The following is a 25,617-nucleotide window of genomic DNA, read 5'->3' as shown; positions in this document are numbered from 1 at the left end:
TCAAAATAATTATTGTATTATAAATTATAGATATATAGAGATATTTTCATCGTTTTGGTTTTCTTTTTCTTTTGTCACTTACCCTGGTGTTTTTGTCACTTTTTTCAATGTTATTTTATATAATATTTTCTTCAAATGCTATAATATTGAATAAAACATAAAAAAATGTGTTACATAATTAATGTGATGACACAGGTATCAGTTTAATACATTTATTTACAGCATGAACAACCATCCCAGAATATGCATTGAACCCCAAAGTTCCTGATGTGACCCGTGATCAGACCTCCGCTTCCAGACCCGCAGTAGCCCATCTTGTTTACATCCTGCGCTCACCATCATCAGCCCCAAAAGATAATATAATGACTTTCCAATCGCTATTTCTCCAGTGCTTTGTAACTGCCAATGTAATAGCAAGTTTTTACCCCATCTATTTTGAAGTTGTCATGTTTTGTCTCTGTGTCAAGTTTCTGTTTTTAGTTCGTTTCATGTTTTCTGTTAGTTTTTCCATTTCCTGTTTTACTTTGTAGATTCTCTGTTTTCCCATGTGTTGTCTTATTTTACTTCCTGTCGTATATTTCCCCGCCTGTGTGATTACCTGTCCCCGCCCACGAGTGCGAGATCGTCTGCTTCCCTGTGTTCAACCTTCAAGCGGTTTTCCCTGTGTCCTGTATTCCTGAGTTCCTGTTTTCCCTTTGATTTTGAACATTGCCTATTTTCCCAGATTTTCCCTTTGCCTGCCGTTTACTGGAGACGGTTGCCATTGCTTTATTAGCTTGCGAATAAATCATTGTATTTTACGTACCTGAGTTGTGCATTTGTGGGTCCATTCTCTGTGTGCGTGATAGAACTTAGCTGTGGTGCCAATACGGAACAGGGCTACCTAATGTTAACAAGCTGGGTCGCAAGCCCTGACTTGTGCAGTAATGGCGTAGGCATTAAATTCACAATTTATTGCACACATTGGTAAAACAGCACACTTCATAATGGTATATAGTGCTTAGGTGATTATTGTCCACTACTTTTCATGATGTATTATGGAATACTTTGAATCCGCTATATATGGTATTATAATTCTCACTGTACATTTTGACAGCTATACAAAATGGTGAAGTGAGAAGTAAGAGATTTCTGTCACAGGAATAGTCTGGTCCGTCTGCTCTGCAAGGGTTCTGTCTATTGAACAGCCTGTTAACGTCCCTCTCCAGGATGGACAAAGCGATTCAAAACGGTCAAAACGACAGTAACACTCATTTAGGTCGTCCATGTCGTTAGTGGAGTGGGCAGTTTCAGGATGGCAGTTGATCTCTCTTACACCCTTTCAGCCAGCAGCGTTCTCAGTCGTTTGCTGAGAACGGCTATTGTATTTTCTCAGTTGACGGTATGTCTGTAAAAGTTCTCCATCATCCAGGTCATGGTAGTTCTCTGTGACAAACAAAGGCAACTGGACTTGCTAAAATGATCTTTAAGACTCTTAAGACACTTCTTTTTTTTAAAGATAATTTTTTTTTTGACATTTTTAGGCCTTTATTTTCACAGGACAGATGAAGACATGAAAGGGGAGAGAGAGGGGGAATGACATGCAGGAAAGGGCCGCAGGTCGGAGTTGAACCCGCTGCCGCTGCGTCGAGGAGCAAACCTCTTCACATGTGCGCTCCACCAACTGAGCTAACCCGGCCACTGTTCAAGAAATTCTAAGCAACTCCAGTTGCCTTTGCTTATCAAAGAGAACTTCTTGGAGTTCAGTTGTTTAACTTTTCTCACAGCCTAGCCTATCCTGTACTTTGGCTCTTTAAACCTGCCCATGTCCCCATTCTTGCTTCTTTATCTGATTGCTTCTTCCTTTTCCGACCTTATCTGTCTGAGCTTGCTGTGAACCAGAGTTTACGAAATATACAAAATATACAACACATTTGCAACATCAGCTTTGTATGATACCCTGGAATGAGGACAAGAAGAAAATACTTTGTTTATGTTTGTTTATTGATCATATCAATCTTCAGTTTGTTCACACATCCCATCAGTAAAGTCTGTTCAATGATTCTTTTTCAATGGTTTCCTGTACATATTTCCCCCATCCACATTTTCAAGGAAGAAGTGCAACCTAAAGAAACACAACTCAAGCATTTACAGAACTAATGACAACATGTCAAATGACAACCCACAATGTGTGATTGACAGCTGATCTCTAAGCAGTGAAGAACATCTCTTAGCAATGAACATGGAGATAAGATGAGTTTCAGAATTAAAACACTGAATGTAACCCATTGTCTGTTAAATGACTGTCTATTTGAGTTTACAGAACTTAGCAGTGGTGCCACAAGATAAAAACCAAAGTCCAGCATAGAGCGGCTGAGTGAACGTGGTCTGGACAGTGTGGAGGAGAGTCATGGTTTCAGAGACGCTGTAGAAGGACAGAGTACCTGCACTGTGATCCAGGTACACTCCTAGTTTGGAGGACAGAGGACCTGAGACGGGAGTTTGGACTTTGTTGTACAAAAAACTTTTTCTGTTACAATCTAACGCCCAAGACTTGTCATTCAATCCAAATCCACATTGACCCGAGCTCCCTTCTCTGCTGATGTTCTTGTATGCGACTGCTACATGAACTCCTCTTCCTGTCCACTCCACCTCCCAGTAACAACGTCCAGTCAGACTCTCTCTACTCAAGACTTGTCGACAATCAGTGAATCGTTCTGGGTGACGAGAATAAGACTGTTCTTCTATGAGTAATGTGGCTTTTCGGTTCCCCTGAGATAATAACAGATGCCTGTTCACTGTATTTGGATCCATTGTGATTTCACATGAATATTTTAAGAAGTCAGCTCTGATCTTGGACTCTGGTTGTGGCAGTAAACCATCCACTGGTGAGATGTATGTCCATTTTTCTTCAAGAATGCCTTGTAGGTTATCTCTGAATTCTGACGTGGCCGCTGTCACTTCTTCAAAGAAGCGCAGAGGACAGAGATCTTTACCTTTATCTTTATCTTTAGAGTCTGTAAATTCACTGAGTGGTGACAGTGAGGAGTAGTTGTGTAGAAACTGGGTGTGATCCTCTGTGTCTGAGATCTTCTTCAGCTCAGCGTCTTTCCTCTTCAGCTCAGTGATCTCCTGCTCCAGCTTCTCCTGAAGCTCTTTGACTCGACTCACTTCAGTTTTCTGCTCCGATCTGACCTGCTGCTCCACATCAGAGCGTCTTTTCTCCATGAGACCGATTAGCTTAGTAAAGCGCTTCCTATTGTCCTCCAGTACTTCATCAGCAGAGCGATTGATAGCCTCTACCTCCTGTTTAAGTAGCTTCACATCTTTCTCTCTGTCCTGGATTCTCTGCTGGATGTTCTGTTGATTCCCCTTGAGCTCAGTGATCTCCTGCTCCAGCTTCTCCTGAATCTCTTTGACTCGACTCAATTCAGTTTTCTGATGGGATCTGACCGTCTGCTTCACACCAGAGCTTCTTTTCTCCAAGAGACGTATCAGCTCAGTGAAGATCTTCCCACAGTCCTCCATTGCTTTATCAGCAGAGCGATTGACAGCCTTCACCTCCTGTTGAAGCAGCTTCACATTTTTCTCTCTGTCCTGGATTCTCCGCTGGATGTTTTGTTGACTCACCTCGAGCTCTTTCTGCCTCTCAGTCCTTTCTGCTGCAGCTGAGACTGTGTCGTGGCCTTTATGTTCATCCAGAGTGCAGAGATAACAGATACACTTCTGATCAGTACGGCAGAACATCTTTTTCACCTCATCATGACGAGAGCAGATGTTCTCCTGGAGATTCTTGGAGGGCTCAACCAGCTTGTGTTTCTCAAACGCAGAGGAGTCATAATGAGGCTGAAGGTGTTGATCACAGAAAGAGACCAGACACACCAGACAGGACTTGAGGGCTTTCAGTTTTCTCCCAGTGCAGACATCACAGGCCACATATTCAGGTCCAGCATAGCAGTGATCAGCAGGAGCAGCTTGGAGTCCATTCTTCTTTAGTTCCTTTGCTACAATGGTTAACATCGGGTTTTTCAGCAGTACAGGCCTCGGTGTGAAGGTCTCTCTACACTGAGGACAGCTGTGGATTTTCTTCCCGTCCTCTCCATCCCAGTGCCGTTTAATACAGTCCATACAGTAGCTGTGTCCACAGGGAATAGTCACAGGATCCTTCAGTAGATCCAGACAGATCGAACAAGAGAAAGTTTCTCGGTCCAGCTGAACTCCTGACTGTGCCATTTCAACTGCCAGTGACTGTGTGTCTGCTAGTCTGTGTTCTGACTTAAATCAAAACTCTGTCCTTTTGTTACTGTTCATTTGCTAATGTTTACTAAATAGGTCCTATCAGCTCCTGTTCACACGTTAGTTACACCCATTTTCACACTTGCATATTAATGAGGGGGAGGGAACAAGTGGACAGTTGTTTGAGAGCAGGAAGAAGAGGTAGGGGTTATCAAGCTTTCATGCACTCCAGCATTAAAGGGCCAGTGCAAATTTGACTGTTTTTGAACATGCAGTGAAGATCAGAACAAAAATGAAATTATATATTTACATGGGGAGTCATTTCAATTGCATACCATTAATAAAATAGTTTTTAATGTTCTCTCTGGAAAGGCAGCTCCTTCACATCAAAACAACCACTGCGTCTGTTTGTTAGCAAGCTAGCAAAACAATTTTCACAGCACTTTTTTTTGATATGTTGTTACAAAGGGCATACATAACCAAGAAAAGAGAAGGGAATAAAATAGATTATATATATCAAAGACAAAGCAATTTACAAAATCTGAATCACACTGTAGTTGCCACATGCACATATAATGGCATAAAGAACTCATTTTCTGTTGCGTAAAGATTAAATCCTTGCATTACTGTTTTAAAATCAATTTAATAGTCTCTTAAATAGGACCACCTATAAAAACCCATGCTAAAATAAGGTGGAAAAAGCTCAACGTCAGATTATCTTCCCATTTTCTAGCAGCATGATGATCACATTTCAACCTTTTGTTTATATTTAGGGCAGCGAGTTGTGATTAATGTCATTGCTGTTTGGCTATTTCTTATAATGTTCAGAGACAAATAAAATATTGTTTCATTAGTAATCTGCTGAATAATCATTACCAGCCACTATCTTTGTAGATCTCATTTCAAAATTGGTGGAGACACAGAGATGAAAAGATCCACATTTTTTTTTCCTGCTAGTTGCTTTTAATTTGAGTCTGTGAGATAACCAAACTTCCTTTGAATATAACGTATAATAATAAATAGAGATGGAAATAAATGTGTACATATAAAATAAAAGACCCCTGAAATAAATAAAAGTAAAACATATGTATTTAACTATAATGACTAATAAATATGTTTATATTTATTGCCTCATTTATGTACTTCATGATGTATTTCATAGCCATATTTATGTATATTTATGCAAAGAGGTGCAAAAAACGGATGATCAGTCGCTCAGGAAGTTAGGCTACAAGTTTTCCTCAACTGCAGCCTGTGTTAAAGCAAAACTGGTATAGGCTACACCGGTGCTGTTGCCTTGGAAATGCAACATCCGGTCTCAGAATATGAAAATGTTTTCATATCAGTTTTCTAATGATTTTATTTTTTGTTATATGAAATAGAAAATGAAAATCAAAACATGTTTTAAATTCCTCTCATCCTCTTTCGACAATGATAAAGGAAGAAACGCCTTGTATTTCAATTTAAAATTTTGTATTTTAAAAAGAAAATCAAACAACCACTTGTTTTTTTGTTTTTTAATACCCGTTTTTATGAAAGGAAAATTGAATAACCAAAAGATACACTGACCGTAATTGAACTGTATCTGTATCATATCAATTATAAAATGCATTTAACTGATGTTGCGTTTTTTTCTGTGCTTTGTTTGTAGCTTCCCGTTGCATTCGGCAGAAACAGGTTTCTGAATGTTGGGGAATGTTTTGGGGGATGCTTGTTGAATTGTTCAGGGACAGGTGAGAATAGTCCTAAATGTGGGGATGCATGTTTTCTGGGGTGGGGGCTGCAGGTATTGCTTTTAGTATGTTAAGTAGAGAGCAAAACAGGGTAGCCACACAGTATTGTGTGAATTCAGTGGAATGGTAAACAGGATTAGGATTAATTTGCATTGACATTATATAGGTAAACTCTCTACCCTGAACTCTTGGTCCCCCACCCTATTTATTTCTTAAGGTTATCTTTTATGAAATAATACTTTTATGTATTATTTATATTTTATGACGGGCTAACAGTAAATGTCTGGAGTCTGCACTTATTGGGAGGCAAACATGGCTTGATTCAGTCAGAGAGAAATACAGGTGGTATCAGAAGAGCACAACTCTGTGGATGAGATGATGATTCCCTTAAGGGGAAATTAAGTAGCATTCAAGTTCCACGTGAAATCCGACTGCTGCCAACACCATAATAAAAAATAAACCAACACGCTATGCAGATTACTCTCTTTTTTCGTCCGCATGTCCGTTACCTTCCTTTTTCTTTGTGTTGTTGTTCTATCCTCCGGTGGATTTCTGAGGACTATGGTTAACTGCTCCTCAGATCTCTGCAGGGTAAATCCAGACAGCTAGCTAGACTATCTGTCCAATCTGAGTGTTCTGTTGCACGACTAAAACTACTTTTAAACAGCGGCACTGTGGCTGTGATCACTGCATGGTGCAAAATAAGCACTCAACCCTGCAAATTAACCATTAGTTCTTGTATGTATGTATATTTGATCGGACGATGCCAGTACAAATACAGAAATTGTGCTCTCAAGTAGGGCCAGCATTGCGATATTACATAACAATGTAAAAATGTTCCTCATTTTGCCCAAAATATAAAATCAGGGTTGTAGCTACTACTGAGGAAACTTAGATTTGCATGGCCTTGATATTGTTTGTGAAATTTTGGAAGTTTTAAACAACGAATAGCTCCTGCATTGCAGGAGTTATTCTTCCTGAGGTCCTTACAACTCTCTTGAAAATGTGGCAATGCAATAATAAATACACATAACAACATCATAAACAATAAAAAATAAAAGTTATAAGACAAAAACTAAACATACACTATCATTTCATGACACAACTCATATAAAATAACAAAATACACACATAAGACAAGGACAGACACATAGACAGCTCCACCAGTGTCATCGGGCATTCCTTACATTTAGGTTGAACACATTTTTAAGACAGGTATATCCACATACTATCGTCACATAACATCTCTTTCATCCTCTCTGGACACATCTCACAATTGAACAAACATACATATATTGTTAAACCTCAACCAATGTTGTTTCTTTGTCTACTCAACTTCTCTTATCAATAGATATGTTTTAACTAAACGTTTAAATCTCCTTTTACTGCTTTCTTGGGTTATTTGGTCAGGTAACACATTCCATTCTTGCATTGCTCTATACATGACCGTTCGTTTAACAGTATTTGTCTTTGCTTTTGGTAAAGTTAAGTTACCTCTTGTGGCATGTCTAGTCATGTATATCTAAACTGAAAGGTAAATTATTACACAAAATAGATGGGTTCTTTGTTACAAGAATTTTCCTAAAAAAAAAACACATAATGAATAGAGTAATCTATTCTTACAGATAACCAACCTAACCATTTGTGCATTGTAACAACATTTGTTATATATCCACAAGCGTTATACGTGCGGCTCCATTTTGCACCATTTGCATTGGTGAGTTATTAAAGGCGGATTCAGATTTTCTTATTACAAATTTTTAAAAGTTCAGCACTCGACATTCACAACAACAATTAACAAATATTTGCTATGTACAGATATATTTGCTATGTACATATATAGTGCAGTAAGGGCGTCCTGGGCAGAGAATGAAGTCACTCTCCTGCTCTGTGTCGTAATCAGACCTTCTCTGTTCTTTGTATTGAAAAATCTTTGGAGAAATAATATACAAGCTTCTTTGTAAAGTGTGGCTGTCACATTCTCTTCAGTTTTGAGTAAAATTTGGATAGAAATCCAAGCATGTATAAATATTTGTATAATTTGCCGACCCTGGTTCACAGGTAAGCTCACACAGCTAACACTGGAAAAGAAAGAAGCGTTCAGGAGTGGGGACAAGGACAGGTTTAAAAGGTCAAAGTACAGGTTTATCAAGGCTGTTAGAGAAGTTAAAAGACTGTACTCTGAGAAACGCCAACGGCAGTTCTCCGCAAACGACTCTGCTTCTGTCTGAAAGGGTCTCAGAGGGTTCACCAACTGCAATCCTAAAACTGCCCACTCCACTAACGACTTGTGCAATGCCAATGACCTGAATGAGTTCTACTGTTGTTTTGAAAGACAATGGGACATTCCTGACACCAACAAGGAGATCTCCATCCTAGACATGGCCATAACAGGTTGTTCAAGAGACAGAACAACTCACTGGAGACATGTCATTACCAGCCTGCTTGAAAACCTCCACCATCATACATGTCCCCAAAAACAAAGGGCCAAAGGACTTAACGACTACAGACCTGTTGCCCTGACCTCTCTGGTAATTAAGTTGTTTGAGCACCATGTACAGTCTCATCTCAGAACCGTTACTGACACATCCCTAACCCCCCACTGAGCTAACAGCTCTGTAGATGTTGGAGAAAACATGGCCCTCCGTTTCACTACTCGGCTACTATTACTAACATTAACATAAACAACAAAGATTTTCAGTTGAATTACTTTTAGCTTTACACTAGTCTATATCCACGACGTTCCACTTCTGGGATTGCTCTGTTGCCGACGGAAATTCCGCCGGATTTCACTAATTTAGGCTGGATATCCGTTGCCTTGGGCTTTCTTTGTGTTGGCTAGACTATCTGAGTTTTCTGTTGCATACTAAAACAACCTTTGAACATAAAAGTTCCTTCCCAAGGCTATTTTGCAGAGGCACAGTGGCTCCATCCGGCGCTTAGCGCCGCCCAAGATGATTGTGATTGGTTTAAAGAAATGCCAATAAACCAGAGCATGTTTTTCTCCCATCCAGGAATGCTGTGTGGACTAAGGCTGTTGGAGCGAATACCGAAAGTCGAATATAATTCGAATAGTAAAAAAATCAATACTATTCGAATGCTGAAATTACTATTCCAATGTGACTTTTTTTATAAATATGTTGGTTAAAGCCTGGTTCACACGGGACGATTTTAAAATTGTCGGCCGATTTTCCAATCCTGAGAGACATCACATTTTGACTGCCGCGATTTGACTCCCGAGTATTCCCAGGTCAGACGGGAAATCTCGCAAAATCCCTCGAGATCAAACGTGACTTCAGATTAAACAATCATGGCGGATGAAGAGGATGCAGTGGCGATAGTTTGTAGTTTGTTTTTAACCGGAAAAAAAAACGTTATCAAAAGAAAAGGCGATGGTCAAACAAGTGGAGACAACGCGAGCATGGACTATACTTGCTCTACTTATCTCCGACGTCCACCGGACTTTCTGGTGCGCCATGCCGCCGGCTGTTTTGATTTTGTTTCCCGGTGCTTTCCTCGCCGCCTCGTCACTTCGCTTTCTGATTGGCTACACGCCACAGTCCACAGGCTGCGTGCTCGTTTGTCCCCGGGGGACACCACACACGAGGAGAAATCGGGCCAAAACAATCCAACATGTTGGATATCCCCGATTTGAGATCGGAGCGGTCCCGACGTCCTTCCGAGCAGACGAGAGCTGTCTTAACACACCACACACGGCAGGAATATCTGATCAGATTATTTTACGATAATCGGAGCATCCTTAAGATTGTCGGAAGGGGTGAATCGGGGCTAAAATCGGCCTAATTATCCTGCCGTGTGAACCAGGTTTTAGCGGGAGTGAGAAACACAAGGCATTGTGAGGTCTAAGATAACTTTACGTACCGAGTAATGTTAGTACAAGGCTGGAAATCGTAAGAAGGATGGGAAATAGTTTTAACATTACTTTAAAATCGACATCCACTGAGCCAAAGTGCTTATGTTAACATTAGTTAACTCGTTCTTGTTTTCTAACTGCGTCGCGAGGTATAGTAACGTTAGCTTAGCTGGGAGCTCCATGGAGATAGCTAAAGGTAATGTTAGCTGCCCTACAGCTGTCAGAGTTAGCTTCTACTTCATATATTACCTTCTAACAGCAGTATTCTCAGTAACGTGACAATCTGCAAGAAACAGGTTGCTTATAAATCACTAAAATAGTAGTAACAGTACGGTTTGGCTTGGTTATTACTGCAGTTAGCATCGTTTGTTACTTAGTTTATGACAAATAATTTCGGCTGTGCTTTCTAACATGATGTCGTTGTTTTAACTGAGCACCTTTAACATTTACAACAGAGCCGCTTCACTAGCTACACTTGTTAGATACTGTTTCATTACAGAGTTCTCTATTGATTTGTGTTTGTCGCTGTGTGCATGGTGGAAAATTAATGTAAACAAAGTTGCGTGCAGGTCCTCTCAAGGCCAGGCTGATGTTAGAAGTCCCTGTAGTGGACAGAACGTGTAACAACAATGTTGTAGACATGTAGTGAGTAGAAATATCATAATTGCTGCAGAATTTAACAAAGTAAAAGTCAAAAGTATGCACTATTGAGTCTACTTAAGTAAAGTACAGTGGTTAGTACAGGGGGATGGGAAATAGTTTTAACATGACTTTAAAATCGACATCCACCGAGCCAAAGTGCTTATGTTAACATTAGTTAGCTCGTTCTTGTTTTCTAACTGCGTCGCGAGGTATGGTAACGTTAGCTTAGCTGGGAGCTTCATGGAGACAGCTAAAGTTAATGTTAGCTGCCCTACAGCTGTCAGCGTTAGCTTTGACTTCATAATAGTGGAAAATGAATGTAAACAAAGTGGCGTGCAGGTCCCCTCAAGGCCAGGCTGATGTTAGAAGTCCTTCTAGTGGACGGAACGTGTAACTACAACCACATGGTTGTAGTGGCATTGACAATGCATAAGCCTGAGTAGCGTAGTACATATTATTTAACAGGCTGCAATTGAGCATTACATATTCAAATATTATTCGAATATTTAAAAAAATGTCAACTGGAATTTGAATGGTATTATAGAGGAAGATTGACAGCTCTAGTGTGGACTAGCCAGACCCTCCTCCGCAGCAGCGCTGTAGAGGAAGGTCTGGCAAAGCGAGACTATGTATATATATATATATATATATATATATATACAGTGAGGAAAATAAGTATTTGAACACCCTGCTATTTTGCAAGTTCTCCCACTTAGAAATCAGGGAGGGGTCTGAAATTGTCATCGTAGGTGCATGTCCACTGTGAGAGACATAATCTAAAAAAAAAATCCAGAAATCACAATATATGATTTTTTAACTATTTATTTGTATGATACAGCTGCAAATAAGTATTTGAACACCTGTCTATCAGCTAGAATTCTGACCCTCAAAGACCTGTTAGTCTGCCTTTAAAATGTCCACCTCCACTCCATTTATTATCCTAAATTAGATGCACCTTTTTCAGGTGTCTTTAGCTGCATAAAGACACCTGTCCACCCCATACAATCGGTAAGAATCCAACTACTAACATGGCCAAGACCAAAGAGCTGTCCAAAGACACTAGAGACAAAATTGTACACCTCCACAAGGCTGGAAAGGGCTACGGGGAAATTGCCAAGCAGCTTGGTGAAAAAAGGTCCACTGTTGGAGCAATCATTAGAAAATGGAAGAAGCTAAACATGACTGTCAGTCTCCCTCGGACTGGGGCTCCATGCAAGATCTCACCTCGTGGGGTCTCAATGATCCTAAGAAAGGTGAGAAATCAGCCCAGAACTACACGGGAGGAGCTGGTCAATGACCTGAAAAGAGCTGGGACCACCGTTTCCAAGGTTACTGTTGGTAATACACTAAGACGTCATGGTTTGAAATCATGCATGGCACGGAAGGTTCCCCTGCTTAAACCAGCACATGTCAAGGCCCGTCTTAAGTTCGCCAATGACCATTTGGATGATCCAGAGGAGTCATGGGAGAAAGTCATGTGGTCAGATGAGACCAAAATAGAACTTTTTGGTCATAATTCCACTAACCGTGTTTGGAGGAAGAAGAATGATGAGTACCATCCCAAGAACACCATCCCTACTGTGAAGCATGGGGGTGGTAGCATCATGCTTTGGGGGTGTTTTTCTGCACATGGGACAGGGCGACTGCACTGTATTAAGGAGAGGATGACCGGGGCCATGTATTGCGAGAGTTTGGGGAACAACCTCCTTCCCTCAGTTAGAGCATTGAAGATGGGTCGAGGCTGGGTCTTCCAACATGACAATGACCCGAAGCACACAGCCAGGATAACCAAGGAGTGGCTCTGTAAGAAGCATATCAAGGTTCTGGCGTGGCCTAGCCAGTCTCCAGACCTAAACCCAATAGAGAATCTTTGGAGGGAGCTCAAACTCCGTGTTTCTCAGCGACAGCCCAGAAACCTGACTGATCTAGAGAAGATCTGTGTGGAGGAGTGGGCCAAAATCCCTCCTGCAGTGTGTGCAAACCTGGTGAAAAACTACAGGAAACGTTTGACCTCTGTAATTGCAAACAAAGGCTACTGTACCAAATATTAACATTGATTTTCTCAGGTGTTCAAATACTTATTTGCAGCTGTATTATACAAATAAATAGTTAAAAAATCATACATTGTGATTTCTGGATTTTTTTTTTTAGATTATGTCTCTCACAGTGGACATGCACCTACGATGACAATTTCAGACCCCTCCATGATTTCTAAGTGGGAGAACTTGCAAAATACCAGGGTGTTCAAATACTTATTTTCCTCATTGTATATATATATATATATATAGCTTTTTTTATATATATATATAGCTTTTAACAGTTTGACACCTATTCTTGATATTCTGTTCCTTTTAATTTTTGTCTCCTGTTGTGTTTCCTGTCTGTAGCTACGTGTCTTATTTATGCTGCTGCCTGTCAGGTCTCCCTTGAATAAGAGATTCTTAATCTCAATGGGACTCTCCTGGTTAAATAAATAAATACAAATGATTATTATTAACCTATATCATTCCTTTGGTATGTTTTTTATACCAGTGTTGATTGTGTGATTATTTTACATTCGTTTTATTAATAAAAACAATATATATTCGAAAAAGTTGAAGTTGGGACCAAAATAAATAAACTTCTAAAATGTCTGTGAGTGATTTCTATGTATGTGATATATATGTGTGTATGTGTGTTTGTTGTGTTATGGTTGTCTAAGCTACTGGATGCCTAAAATTTCCCTCGGGATGAATAAAGCATCCATCCATCCATCCAAATAAAATCCCCCAACAGCTGTCGATCTCCAAAATGACCACCAGGGAGCGCTACGTCCATAGGCTACGTTAGCTGAAATACGCATGTCAACGATTGCTCCGGCTACAGACTTCATATCCCAGAATCCTTCGCGTCCGGTTCTTCCTTCCATATTCCGTCTACCTCCATCCTGTCCGAGCAGGCGACAGGGAAACGGAGGATGACTTGTCTGCTGCGTTGAAGTTAAAACCTGCCGACTGAAACTTTGCTAACGGTGGTTCAGACAAATTAACTCTCCAAGGAGCTAATTAGTTTGAAAGGTAAGGACCCTAATGTAGACTTTTAAAAACCGGTTTTAATACACGTCTTTCAGCTAACTAGCTAGCTTAGTTGTTAATGATAAAGTGCTGGTAAACAACGCCTCTTTATTATGGTATAATAATTGAACGGCACCTGCAGCATCGTCATGTGTTTCCTTTTTATTTCATCCTTCATTATTGCCTTTCATCTTCTGTTCGTTATTTGCCTGTACGCCGCGCTAAGTAGCTCAAATGTTAAGCTAAGGAATCCATAATGATTTTGTTGTTGTTTTTGTTGTCGGCCTCCTCTCCGTCTCAGCCGTTTCCTCGTGCACGTTTCCTGCTTGTGTTTTAAAGAAATCCGAAATGTCAAATTATCATAATGATGCAGGGGGAAAGCGTCATCCAGTGCAGCCTTTAATCTGTAGCTAGGTCACCCTCTGTGTGATGTCATCATCGTTTGCTGAACCAGTGGTGGAAAGTAACTAAGTACATTTACTCTCAAGTGCTGTATTTGAGTACAGTTTTGAGGAAACCTGTACTTGAGTACTTCCGTTTTATGCCACTAGCTCTACTTTCTGCTCCACTACACCTCAGAGGCAAGTATTGTACTTTTTACTCCACTACATTAAGGCTACTTGACAGCTTTAGTTACTTTGGCAGATTCCGATTACTAATTCAACACATAAATCACATTCAATTCTGTTTATTTAAGAAGGGGGCAGTGCAGATTAATAGAGGTGCAGCGATGAATCGATTAGTTGTCAACTATTAAATTAATCGCCAACTATTTTGATAATCGATTAATCGTTTGAGTCCTTTTTTTATTAAAAAAATAAGATTTCTCTGATTCCAGCTTGTTAAATGTGAATATCTTCTAGTTCCTTCTCTCCTCTGTGACGGTGAACTGAATATCTTTTGAGTTTTGGACAAAACAAGACATTTGAGGATGTCGTCTTAGGCTTTAGGAAACACTGATCCACATTTTTCACCATGTTTTGACATTTTTTATAGATAAAACAACTAATCGATTAATCGAGAAAATAATTGACAGATTAACCGACTTTGAAAATAATCGTTAGTTGCAGCCCTACAGATTAATAAAACGCATGATTTTACATGGGTTTAAAAATGCCACAATTAGCCCAAAAAACTATTTTTCATCTGTAGTCCCCTGGCGTTGATACTAAAACGACTTTTTACAACACAAGTAAACAAGAAAGAAAGACACAAGCACATAACAAGATCTTCAAAGATTAGAAAAGACGCAGCTGTTGAGAGCACAAATGGCAGTTTTGAAATAAGAGGGGGAAAATAATGTCCTTGTTTGCTTAAAGGTGCTCTAAGCGATGTTGGGTGACATTACTTCTTGTTGACGTTCGAAGTATTTTCAAACAAAACGAGGCTAGCTCGCCCCTCCCTCCTCCTCATCCCGTCCCCTCTCCCTAAACCCCCCAACCCCCACCCCCAAATCTTTCTTGTCGGTCATTGGCTGGAAGACTGTTTGTTATGTTTGGTGGTGCAGGTTGGCGCAGTTTGTTTTTGTTGGCATTTGTGGAGCCTGGGCTGTCTACAGAGACCACGTTTTTACAGTGTGTTCAGGGGACAGGCAGCTAGCAGATAGTGAGGAGATGTTTTTTACAGTGTGTTCAGGGGACAGGCAGCTAGCAGATAGTGAGGAGATGTTTTTACAGTGTGTTCAGGGGACAGGCAGCTAGCAGATAGTGAGGAGATGTTTGCTGTATGTGACAAAAAATGTTGTAGCCTAAAAAACACGTGACATCGCTTAGAGCACCTTTAACCTAAGTACGATTTTGAACTTTAACTTGTTACAAAGAAACTTCCGCTCACTGTCTAACTTGCAAAGTTAAATATATTTAGCTGGCAAGTTGCAACGCTTCGATACTAGAACATTTCTTTCATCGAAACTTTTCCCACTATGAAATTCATCTTTGTAAGTTAGACAGTATGAGGGAGGTTCTTTGCAACTTTTGAACTACTCGTCTCTGTCCGACACGCCTGTCTCATGTAATAAATGTGTGAAGTATTTTTCAGTAATGAACTTTTACTTGTAACAGATTATTTTTACACTGTGGTATTGCTACTTTTAACTAAAGTAAAAGTTTTAAGTGCAGTATAATTCACGGTTTGGATATTATTGGGCCTTGAGAGCCAGACAATATGTATCATCTTAGGATTGGTGAAATACAAAACACTGAAGGTAACAGTGAGTATGTTTACATGCACTCTTTAGTGTCCCAGTTTTGAGTCTTAGGGTCCTATCCTGCACCAGCGCAAAACCCGACGCAAGTGTCTTTGCTAGATTAAGATCAACGCAGTTGTCAATTTCCCGTCCAGCGCCCGCGTCGTTTAAATAACAAATGCACCTGCGCCCCATGGGCATGCTGGTCTTACAGGGAGGTGTGTTCAGGTGCATTCTGGGCGTGCTGGTCTTACAGGGAGGTGTGTTCAGGTGCATTTTTGGCGAATTGCTATCTTGAGGCAGCGGGAAGTGATCGCGCCTTTGACCAACAAAAACCTGGTCTAAAGTCAATAACGCAGCATTTCATTGTTATTTTAACAGCAAATTAGTAAAATGCGTCTAGGCTTATGCACAGCGCGCGCACACTATGCTTGTTACACACACAGGGACACACAGCAGCACACACACATGCAGAAGATTACATATAAAAATATTACGGTGCAAATCCTCCATCATAACAGCAATGCTCCAAGGTCCAAACGCGCCTGGCTTTTAAAGGGAATGGGAGATGATCTCTGATTGGTTTATTGCATGTTACGCCCAAAACACACCTCTGATTAATGAAGACACTATGTACGACCCTTTTGAACCATGCGCCCGGCACACAGACCCTTTTTTCCGCCGTCAAACTAGCAAAAGTGGATTTGGAAATAAAATGGGGCCCTTAACCTTGTTTTGATCATATTTGGGGTAAGACATTTACTGCTTGGCTTCAGTCTCCGTGCATTCAACAGTCTCGTTTTGCAGCACGCTCTGATAAACTGACAGTGAACTACCTGCTCAGACCCAAACAGCAGTCAGACAGTATTTTTATTTTTTATCAGTAATCAGTGGAGACCAAACCTAACATGAAAAGAGAGTGATTACCAGACTTAAACTCATCATGTGGACACAAACACCACTCCGCGATTGATTAAGCTCCTCTTTGTGTAAATTGTGTGTCAGTCAGCTTGTAAATTAAGTGGCCAAAGCTAACTCAAAATCAATTAATACAGCTTCAAGAACCCAAATCTAATTAATTGGATTTAATTTAAACGTGTTATCTTGATAATCTTTTTTTTATGAAGATTGAGCTGGTAGTCATTAGTCATGCTTAGAAACTGATAGTCACAGCTCTGGTGTCACAGTAATATCCGCAAATATGCTTTGGTTTTAAATAAGCGCATGGTGTTTAAAGCGTTAGTTCTGCATGACTGCATTCATATGGACGATTACGCTGGAGAAACCGTTTCACACATGTTTCAGTGTTGGTCGCTAATCTGTAGAAGTCCTGTGACTAGCAGGCGACTAAGATTTAAGTTTAACAATATAAAGTTATTTCATCTTTGTGTGCCCCAAATAAGTCCAAAGGAGTTCTTATATAGCTGTAAAGAGGGCGTTTTATTGTGAAGTTTTGTGGATATTTTGTGATAGATTGGGTTTCTCATCTGTATTTGAGCCAAATTCTTTTGACTGGATATTCTTTGATAATGTAAAATTAACCTTGTTAGACTTTACTGATAGTGTGGGGTCGACCCGCCTGACACAATCCAATACTGATCCTTTTAGATTTGTTTTTGTTTTGGAAGAATTGTGACCATGATGCATCCTGAGTGGGACATTTTACAGGTTAAAAATCAATTAGTCTATATCCATGACGTTCCACTTCTGGGATTGCTCCATTGCCGCCGAAAATTCCGCCGGATTTCACTCTTTTCGGCCGGATGTCCGTTACCTTCCTCTTTCTTAGTGTTGCCGTTCCAAACTCTGGTGGATCTATGAGGACTATGGTTAGCTGCTCCTCAGATCTCTGCAGGGTAAATCCAGACAGCTAGCTAGACTATCTGTCCAATCTGAGTTTTCTGTTGCACGACTAAAACAACTTTTGAACGTACACGTTCCACCAAAACAAGTTCCTTCCCGAGGCTATTTTGCAGCCGCACCGTGGCTCCGTGCCACGTAGCACTTTGAGATCTTTGATGAAAAGTGCATTATAAATTAAATGTATTATTTATTATTATTCCATGACGATTGTGATTAGTGTAAAGAAATGGCAATAAACCAGACCAGAGCTTAGCTCCGCCCAAGACGATTGTGATTAGTGTAAAGAAATGGCAATAAACCAGAGCACGTTTTTTTTTTCCCCATCCAGGAATGCAGTGTGGACTCGCCAGACCCTCCTTCGCAGCGCTGTGGAGGAAGGTCTGGCAATTCAAGACTAAAAATCAACTTTTCAGTGCTGTGATGGACAAACTGCAGCATGTAATGATGACACCGCTTCTAAATAACCTCAAATCTAGTTTGGGATTTCTTTCCTGGATTTTTCTTATTTGCCTTTAGCCTTGAATGTTCCTCATACTACAGCTGAAGATCTTTGCCCGAACCCGTCGGGTAATTTCTATCATTTTACACAGGCTCGGGCTGGGCTCGGGCTCGCGCTCTGGGTTTTGTGGTAAATGAGCGGTCAGGTGATGCGTTTCGATTAGCGCGAAAATGGATGCTGAGGAGGTGAAACGGAGGCTGGGCTCTGGAGATTACGTTTTGGTTGCACCGGCAAAGAAAGCAAAGTCTGAGGTGTGGAGAACTTTTGACCATGTGCATAATGAGAATAATAAGCCAGTGTATAAATGACTCATTCTTGACAAAAGGTAAAAGAGCTGTGTGCGTGCGCACATTTGAATAATGTCGGGCTGTAAACGGGTTCGGGCTTTTAAAAAGCTGTCAATCAAAATGTACTTGTCGGGCTTGAGCCTAGTCGGGCCTAACTTTTACAGCTCTACCTCATACCTAACTCTGAACTGGGAAAGATTGGTTTCTTGTAATGTGCACTCACCGTGAATAAACTGCACCACAGCTTGAAATTACAGGCGCTCATTCTTCTGAGGGACTTCAAAGCTTTATTAGCTTATAACGATATATAATAATCTTGTTGTGATCTTCCTTTACTTGGGATACTTTGTTGTTGTATACATCTGTACATGTTGTCTCTCTTGCATGAGATTTCCTGAGAAAATAAAAGCTTGAGTAATACCTGTATTATGAAATACAGATTTTTTTTTTTTGTGGTCATAGAAACCCTCAAAAGAGCTATCAAAAAAGCAAACAGTTTAATCAGGTTAAACAAAAAGTATAACAGGAATGTGAAGAGGAAGCTGGTGGCACTTTCAAGGAAAATTACAGTATTTGTTTTGACGTGTGTTACAGCGTGTTGGCTATTTGCCTTCCTATTTTGATAAAAAAAAAAGTTCCTCTACAAAATGCAGCCCTAAGCTTAGGTGTTCAGCTGAATAATCTGTGCTGTCAAGTTGGAAATGTACCTTTTTTCTAATAATGACTTCTTCTTACAGAGTTGTTGCAATGGATTTATGGTCACGTAGTTTTGAAAACCTATGCGAAGTAATGCTGAGGTGAAGCTGATTTCCCCCTCGAGTATAAAACATGAAAACCATGAGATCACGTACAGCCAGCTAATAACGAAAAGAGTGAAGAACAAAAAAAAAAGCGCATGTGTGACTTACAGTTCGTGCAGAAGAGCAACTAGTTTCACTTCCTATAACAAAGACAAGTGTTATGGAGGTTATTATAGTCAAAGGTCATAGCACACAGACAATAAAAACTCTGTTATTCGGGTCATGTAACACATCTGATTTGATACAGGTCATGTAAACAGTTTATTCCGGTCGGATATTCCAAATATAGCATTTTCCGATTAAGACATATGGGATATTCCGGTATTATTCAGGTTTTAGAGGCATTCTTTGGACATGTATACAGCGCATTCGGAATATGCGTCTCAATCGGGGGTTTTTTACCGCAGTTTACGGCCTCTTGCCCGTTTACGGCTTACGGTCAGCTCTGTGTGTTGCTATGGTTGCTGTACACAAACCACGGGTTCACCATCTGGTGGACAGACTGAAACCAGAAGGGTGGAGAGCGACTGTTAGAGCAGCAGATTAATGGCCATACGTGTTGGAATGGCATCATGTATGGGTGTAATGTTCAAATGCCAACATACTCTTTCTTTACTTAGTCATGCAACAGAAAACTCAGATTGGACAGATAGTCTAGCTAGCTGTCTGGATTTACCCTGCAGAGATCTGAGGAGCAGTTAACCATAGTCCTCAGAAATCCACCGCAGTTTAGAACGACAACACTAAGAAAGTGAAAGGTGACGGACATCCGGACAAAAAGAAGGACATCCTTTCAGGACATTTCCTGCGGCACCTGAACAATCCCGGAAATAAAACGTCGTCGATAAAGACTAATGAAGCTGTAAAGTGGATAAATCTGTCGTTGTGAAATCATATTTTTTTTTAACCTTTTGTGTCTTCCTTCTTGCAGATCCAGTGATGAAGTTAACCTCCAAAGAGTGAGTCCACATCCTCTAAAACCGGCCTGGCTTCCTGTTCCAATGTCCCGCCTCTTGTGACTCCAGCTGAGTGCACCTTCTGTTGACCAGCGGACGGCGCTGGCTCTTCTCGGGGGGGTGTCGGTGGGGGGGTTGAGACCAGAGATGGACAGCCGATGCAGCAGTAGCGCCGATTCGCGGCTGACCGGCAGGGGGCCCGGGTCCAACAACGGCACGCCCTTCTGCGCGAGAGGGGATTCGTACGAAGCTGGGGAGAAGAAGTGCATCTCGGACGTGAGGAGGACCTTCTGCCTCTTCGTCACCTTTGACCTCTTGTTCATCACAATGCTCTGGATCATAGAGCTCAATGTAAGACGCCTGTTTGTCTTGTGGATGTGTGTCACACACTGAATTCCTGGCTCAGAACCAATGAGAGTCTCCATTTCGATTTCTGCTTTTTTTTTAAACCCTTAGACAGCGATGGTAATGTTAAGAGACTTAATTACAGGTGGGTGTATGGGTGGATGGTTTTTGAAATGGCGGTGTTGAGGCTAAATATTCTCTTTCATTTCCAAACAGACGCTATTAATATTAGGCCAAAAACACAATTTCAAAGGGAAACTAGTTTGGTTTTTCAGTTTGGTTTTTAATTTGGCCGTAGGGAGACTTGTAACGAGAGAGAATTGTAAAGTAGTTGTCAATTCAATTCAACTTTGTTTCAGACACACAGGTCCATATCAATACAAAAATATGAGTAACACTTTATTTGAAGGTATCTACATAAGAGTGACATGACACTGTCATGAACACATGACACTGTCATGACACATGAACTCTAACCCTAACTTGTCATGACAAAACCGAATGACCCTTACTAAAAGAAGCGTTATGTCATAAACGTTTATGACTTGTTTATAATGTTTATGACAAGTTCATGACAGTGTCATGTCACTCCTTCAAGTAAAGTGTTACCAAAATATGTAGGCTAACACAACAACACAGAAAAGACAAAAAAGTTGTATAAATTGAATTTTATAAGATCAAAGTGATTAAAGCCCATACAGACATTTGTTCCAATGTTTCCAAAAGTAAGAAGTGTACCTCGTGTCACTCTGTGTGGGGTCAGTTAAAGCCATTATAATTACATTTTTTGAATAAGTTAAGCGACACACAAATTTGTACATAAAATGTCTCAACACAGGATGAAGGGTGGCAACATTACCAGACACAAACATATCACTCGCATTCTTTCTCTTTTTTTCCTTACTGTAGCTGCACCACAAGTGGGCTGTATGTGTGCAGTAGGCTCTAAAAAGGGCAGTGTTAAACATCGTCTGTGCACATGTGAAATTTGCGTGCCACCATATTGGTTCGTGCATACACAATGTCAGACAGACATTAGCCAAACAATAACATTTTCACGTAATGTCAAAAGAATTGGGCTGACCCTGTTCATCATGAGTCATTGTATTTTATGTAGCACTTTATCAGATTATTAAGTTATATAGCTGCAACTGTACACACCGTAACGGCTTTACGGTCAAACATTTTAGTTTGAACTTTGTCGAGGCCGAACAGAAAAAGGGCAGGTACTGCTCGAGCAGTGAATCAAGGTTATAAAACATTTTGCCCTGAAGGAGGAAGTGATTTCACTGTGGCACACATTCCCAGAATTCTCCAGTTGTGAGCAGTGAAACTTGAGCACTGAAGCACATACATTTTGTATTACTGTATTTGGGAGGACATTACAACCAGTGACTCACTTTGAACAGTAACTCTGCTCACAATCAAAACCATTATTAAACCTGTTGGACTGCAACTCAAATGTGTGCTCAAGGGTTCCCTGCCGTCTTGTAAATTCGCCTGGCTTCCTCGCTTATAGGGCTGCACGATATGAGGAAAATATGCGATAAGGTTGTTGAATATCGCGATAACGATATTTCTTGCGATAAATAAACATTAAAGTGTACTCATTTCTGCTGCTCTCAGTATTCTGCTAAAATACAACAAATTGCTTGTTGAATTTAAAACAAACGAAAGGAAATATTTTCCAACATTATTTTATTGAACAAATTTAACATTGAATTGAAAATAAAAGGAACCACTAAAAAAGAATGACCGTGTCTTTTTAAACTGTAATTTTCTACTGATCTTTTCTTTCAACTAACACAAAAAATCTCTGAGTGTCTTTCGCGATATGTCGCAGCCTTTCACGATGTGTATATTGCGCCAGTTGGTATTGCGATAACGATGAAAAACCGATATATTGTGCAGCCCTACTCTCTTACCTGTGACGCTAAATGTGAGGTGTTTGGTTGTGACGTCACTCTGTTCTGACCAGGGTCAGGTTTGGAAACAATCTGCAACAAATTTACATCGTGCATGAGACTTCAGGTAATCGAGTTATCAGACTAGATTCAACTTTACTGCCATTGCAGTGCAGGTACTGAGACAACGAGAAGCAGTTCGGCATGTGACCAGAAGTGCAAAAAGTGCAGAGTAATGTACAGAATGATATACAGGATGAAGAATAAAAAAAAAAAAATATATATATATATATATATATATATATATATATATATATATATATATATATAGGGGTAAAAAAAAATAAACATGAATTTTCTCAAGTCCACTGTGGCTAAAAATAGAAAATACATATAAAAGTCTCTTTTAAATCCTAATTAACATGACCTCGCAACATGTAATACTGCCCCAACATGAAGGGACGCAGGCTATTTAATCAAGTTAAGGGGCTGCAATGAAGTCCAGTGTTTTCCCCCGTCCAGTGTTTTCACCCGGGAGACTTAGGCCCTGTTTACACGAATACGCTCGCAGGTGAAAACAACAAAATATTTTATCGGATGTGCCTTTCGTTTAGACGGCGACAGTGTTTTTGGAGCTTAAAAACGCAAAAAAGTGAAACCACCCTCCAAAGTGGAAATCTTAAAAACGCTCCACCGCCGCGTTCCCGTCTAAAGGGTTAAACACGAGTGTTGCCAACAGGGACGTTGTAGAGCGCCCTCTGGTGGACAAACTATGCAACGCCAACACTCAGAACAATGGTTGAAGGGTGTTTCGTCCGTTTTTATTTAATTTTTTAAATATTCATTTATCGGCCATTATAAATACCGATAGTTTGGAAAATGCCTAATATCGGCCGATAATATCATCCCGCCGATATATCGGTCGGGCTCTACTAACTACTAATAATTGGTGTCGGGATCGTCCCTGACATACCAGTATCTGTCGATCCCTACCCAAAACGGCTCGGGCGCTGCTCCTAAACCTTATAATGGCGGGGGGAAACTTCTCTATGTATGTAGTGCAGCATTTTCCCATCAAATTGTTCTTATTTTTAGGGGCTTAAAGAGTCTCTAGCCTCAACATTCTATGTTAAATAGAGGCTAACATTTTCATCTCTTTCAAATGGCGTTCTCATCGGTGGTTTGTGTTTGACAGGTGAACGGCGGCATTCAGCAGCAGCTGGAGAAAGAAGTCCTGCACTACAACTACCACGCCTCCTTCTTCGACATCTTTGTAAGTTCTTACTTTTCCTTCACATTTTAATTAGTTTTTTAGTCCTTTTTTTGTGTTTTTCTAAAGGTGACATAGTACAAAGAGGTGTCACATTTAGACAGACAAAGGTGGAACAAAATAAACAGACATTAACACAAGACACATCAAACAGAAGTTATGGTTTGAGTATGGTGCAGATTTTTATTTGTTTTTGTTGCTGGGAGTGTTGTACGTGTTTGTGTGCATTTATGAAAGTATGTTGTGAATTTATATATACTTAAAGGGTAACTACCGTTTTTTTTTTTTTTTTTTTCAACCTGGACCCCATGCATTTGTGTCCAAGGGCTCCTGCACACTGCCTGCGTGGCGTTTCTGTTGCGTGTCAGTTGCGTGGCGGCTGCGTGGCGTTTTCTATGTCTTTTCACACCAGAAACGTGTCTGACGCAGCGCTGCTGCTGCTAGCCTTGTCTGTACACATGGATGTTTCCCATTGATTTACTGCACTCAAGCAGTAGTATACTTCATGTAAATATAACGTCAGCAGTATTGACGGCAAAATAGACTACAGAATATGTCGTTCTGTATTGACAGGTGCAATATTTGAAAATCGATAATTATTTATTGTTATTTTTAAATTACATTATATCTGCATTTATGTCAAAACCTCGAGACTTTCAAACATCAATTTTAGTTATTTATTAATATGTATTTGTGTCAAAATGACATATATACATCTTGTCGTATTCTAGTTTGCCTGGAAACGCTTCCAATGCGCTTGCCTGAGACGTGCGTGTCACGCAGGCAGTGTGCAAGCTCTAACCTGTTAACAAGGGAGCCGAAATAGAAACGGACACGCCACGCAGCTGACACGCTCACGCCACGCAGCCAGTGTGCAGAAGCCCTAATAGACTGATGTGACCAAAAATCTTTCAATTTGGTCCAGTATTGAGCGAGATCACAATGACGAGCTTGCACCAACCGAGCTGAATGTAACCTAAGGGGATAATCATGCAGCCTTGATTTTTTTTCTTTTTTTTTTTTTTTTAATGCTACTGAAAGGCTCAGATTGTTACTAAAAGTGTCTGACAACATTATCGATCTCAGGACGTGAGGTCTTGTCACAAATGCATGGGGAAATGGGGTTGAAAAAATCGTTAGTTACCCTTTAAAGTGCTCATATTCTGCTTTTTGGCATTTTCCCTTTCCATTATTGTGTTATGTATATTTTTGTGCATGTTATAGATTTACAAAGTGAAAAAGCCCAAAGTCCACCCCAAAGGGACTTACCATCTCCAACAGAAAACACTGTTCACAAACTGCTCCAAACAGCTCTATTGTAGTCCAGCCTTTACTTCAGAGACAAACGTGGTCACTTTGGAACACACGTTATAATGCTCGCCTAGCTGCTAGCATGGCACGCCCTCATACTCTGCTTCTGACTGGCTAGTAGTCCTTACCTAGGTACTGTCAGGGCACGCCCTCATACTCTGCTTCTGACTGGCTAGTAGTCCTTACCTAGGTACTGTCAGGGCACGCCCTCATACTCTGCTTCTGACTGGCTAGTAGTCCTTACCTAGGTACTGAGCATGTGCGACTCCCAACAAAGATAGAACAGAAGTGAGAGGTCTCACTCTGTAGCTAAAACAGAGAGCTCAACACACAGGGTGAAAAGAGGAGCTGCAGCAATGTGCAGTACAACAAAAATATGGTGTTTTTTGAAAATTAAACCATGTAAACCAATTCTGATATAACCTCTAAATCCAATTATAAACCTGAAAATGAGCATGATATGAGCACTATGACCATATGTAATAGATTCATTATTTTGATTATTCCTGTTTTTCTTTGTCTTATCTTACCCTTTTCTTCCTTCGTACATTCTCCATTTCTTTTGCGTTATTTGTCCTCCTGTCATTGCTTCCTTTTTCATTCCTTAATGTGAACTTCTTCCTCCTATCGTTCCTTCCTCAGCTCCTGGCTGTTTTTAGGTTTGCCACTCTCATCCTGGC

General features: G+C 40.4%; 2 protein-coding genes across 3 annotated transcripts in view; one reads left to right on the top strand and one right to left on the bottom strand.

Annotated features, from left to right (window-relative positions):
- Positions 1-2,026: 2,026 nt before the first annotated feature.
- Positions 2,027-4,212, bottom strand: LOC116043950 (E3 ubiquitin/ISG15 ligase TRIM25-like). The gene is made up of 2 exons (XM_036004856.1): positions 3,433-4,212; positions 2,027-3,378 (listed from the first exon to the last, which is right to left on the bottom strand). The coding sequence occupies exons 1-2, from the start codon at positions 4,210-4,212 to the stop codon at positions 2,287-2,289; spliced, it is 1,872 nt and encodes a 623-aa protein (XP_035860749.1). The 3' UTR covers positions 2,027-2,286.
- Positions 4,213-13,352: 9,140 nt separating this feature from the next.
- The window catches only part of stard3nl (STARD3 N-terminal like), a 22,712-nt gene continuing 10,447 nt past the window's right edge, over positions 13,353-25,617 (top strand). For both annotated transcript variants that reach the window (XM_031291070.2, XM_031291069.2), the window contains exons 1-4: positions 13,353-13,520; positions 20,083-20,458; positions 23,552-23,629; positions 25,580-25,617. The exon at positions 25,580-25,617 is cut by the window's right edge and continues 40 nt beyond it. In XM_031291070.2, coding sequence (XP_031146930.1) covers positions 20,255-20,458; positions 23,552-23,629; positions 25,580-25,617 — 320 coding nt within the window. In that variant the 5' untranslated portion in view covers positions 13,353-13,520; positions 20,083-20,254. The remainder of the gene's footprint in view (positions 13,521-20,082; positions 20,459-23,551; positions 23,630-25,579) is intronic.

Source organism: Sander lucioperca, chromosome 9 (genome assembly GCF_008315115.2).
Source record: "Sander lucioperca isolate FBNREF2018 chromosome 9, SLUC_FBN_1.2, whole genome shotgun sequence".
NCBI classification, from domain to species: Eukaryota; Metazoa; Chordata; class Actinopteri; order Perciformes; family Percidae; genus Sander; species Sander lucioperca.
The sequence above is the reverse complement of the archived record's forward strand: the minus strand, read 5'-3'. Positions and strand labels throughout refer to the sequence as shown.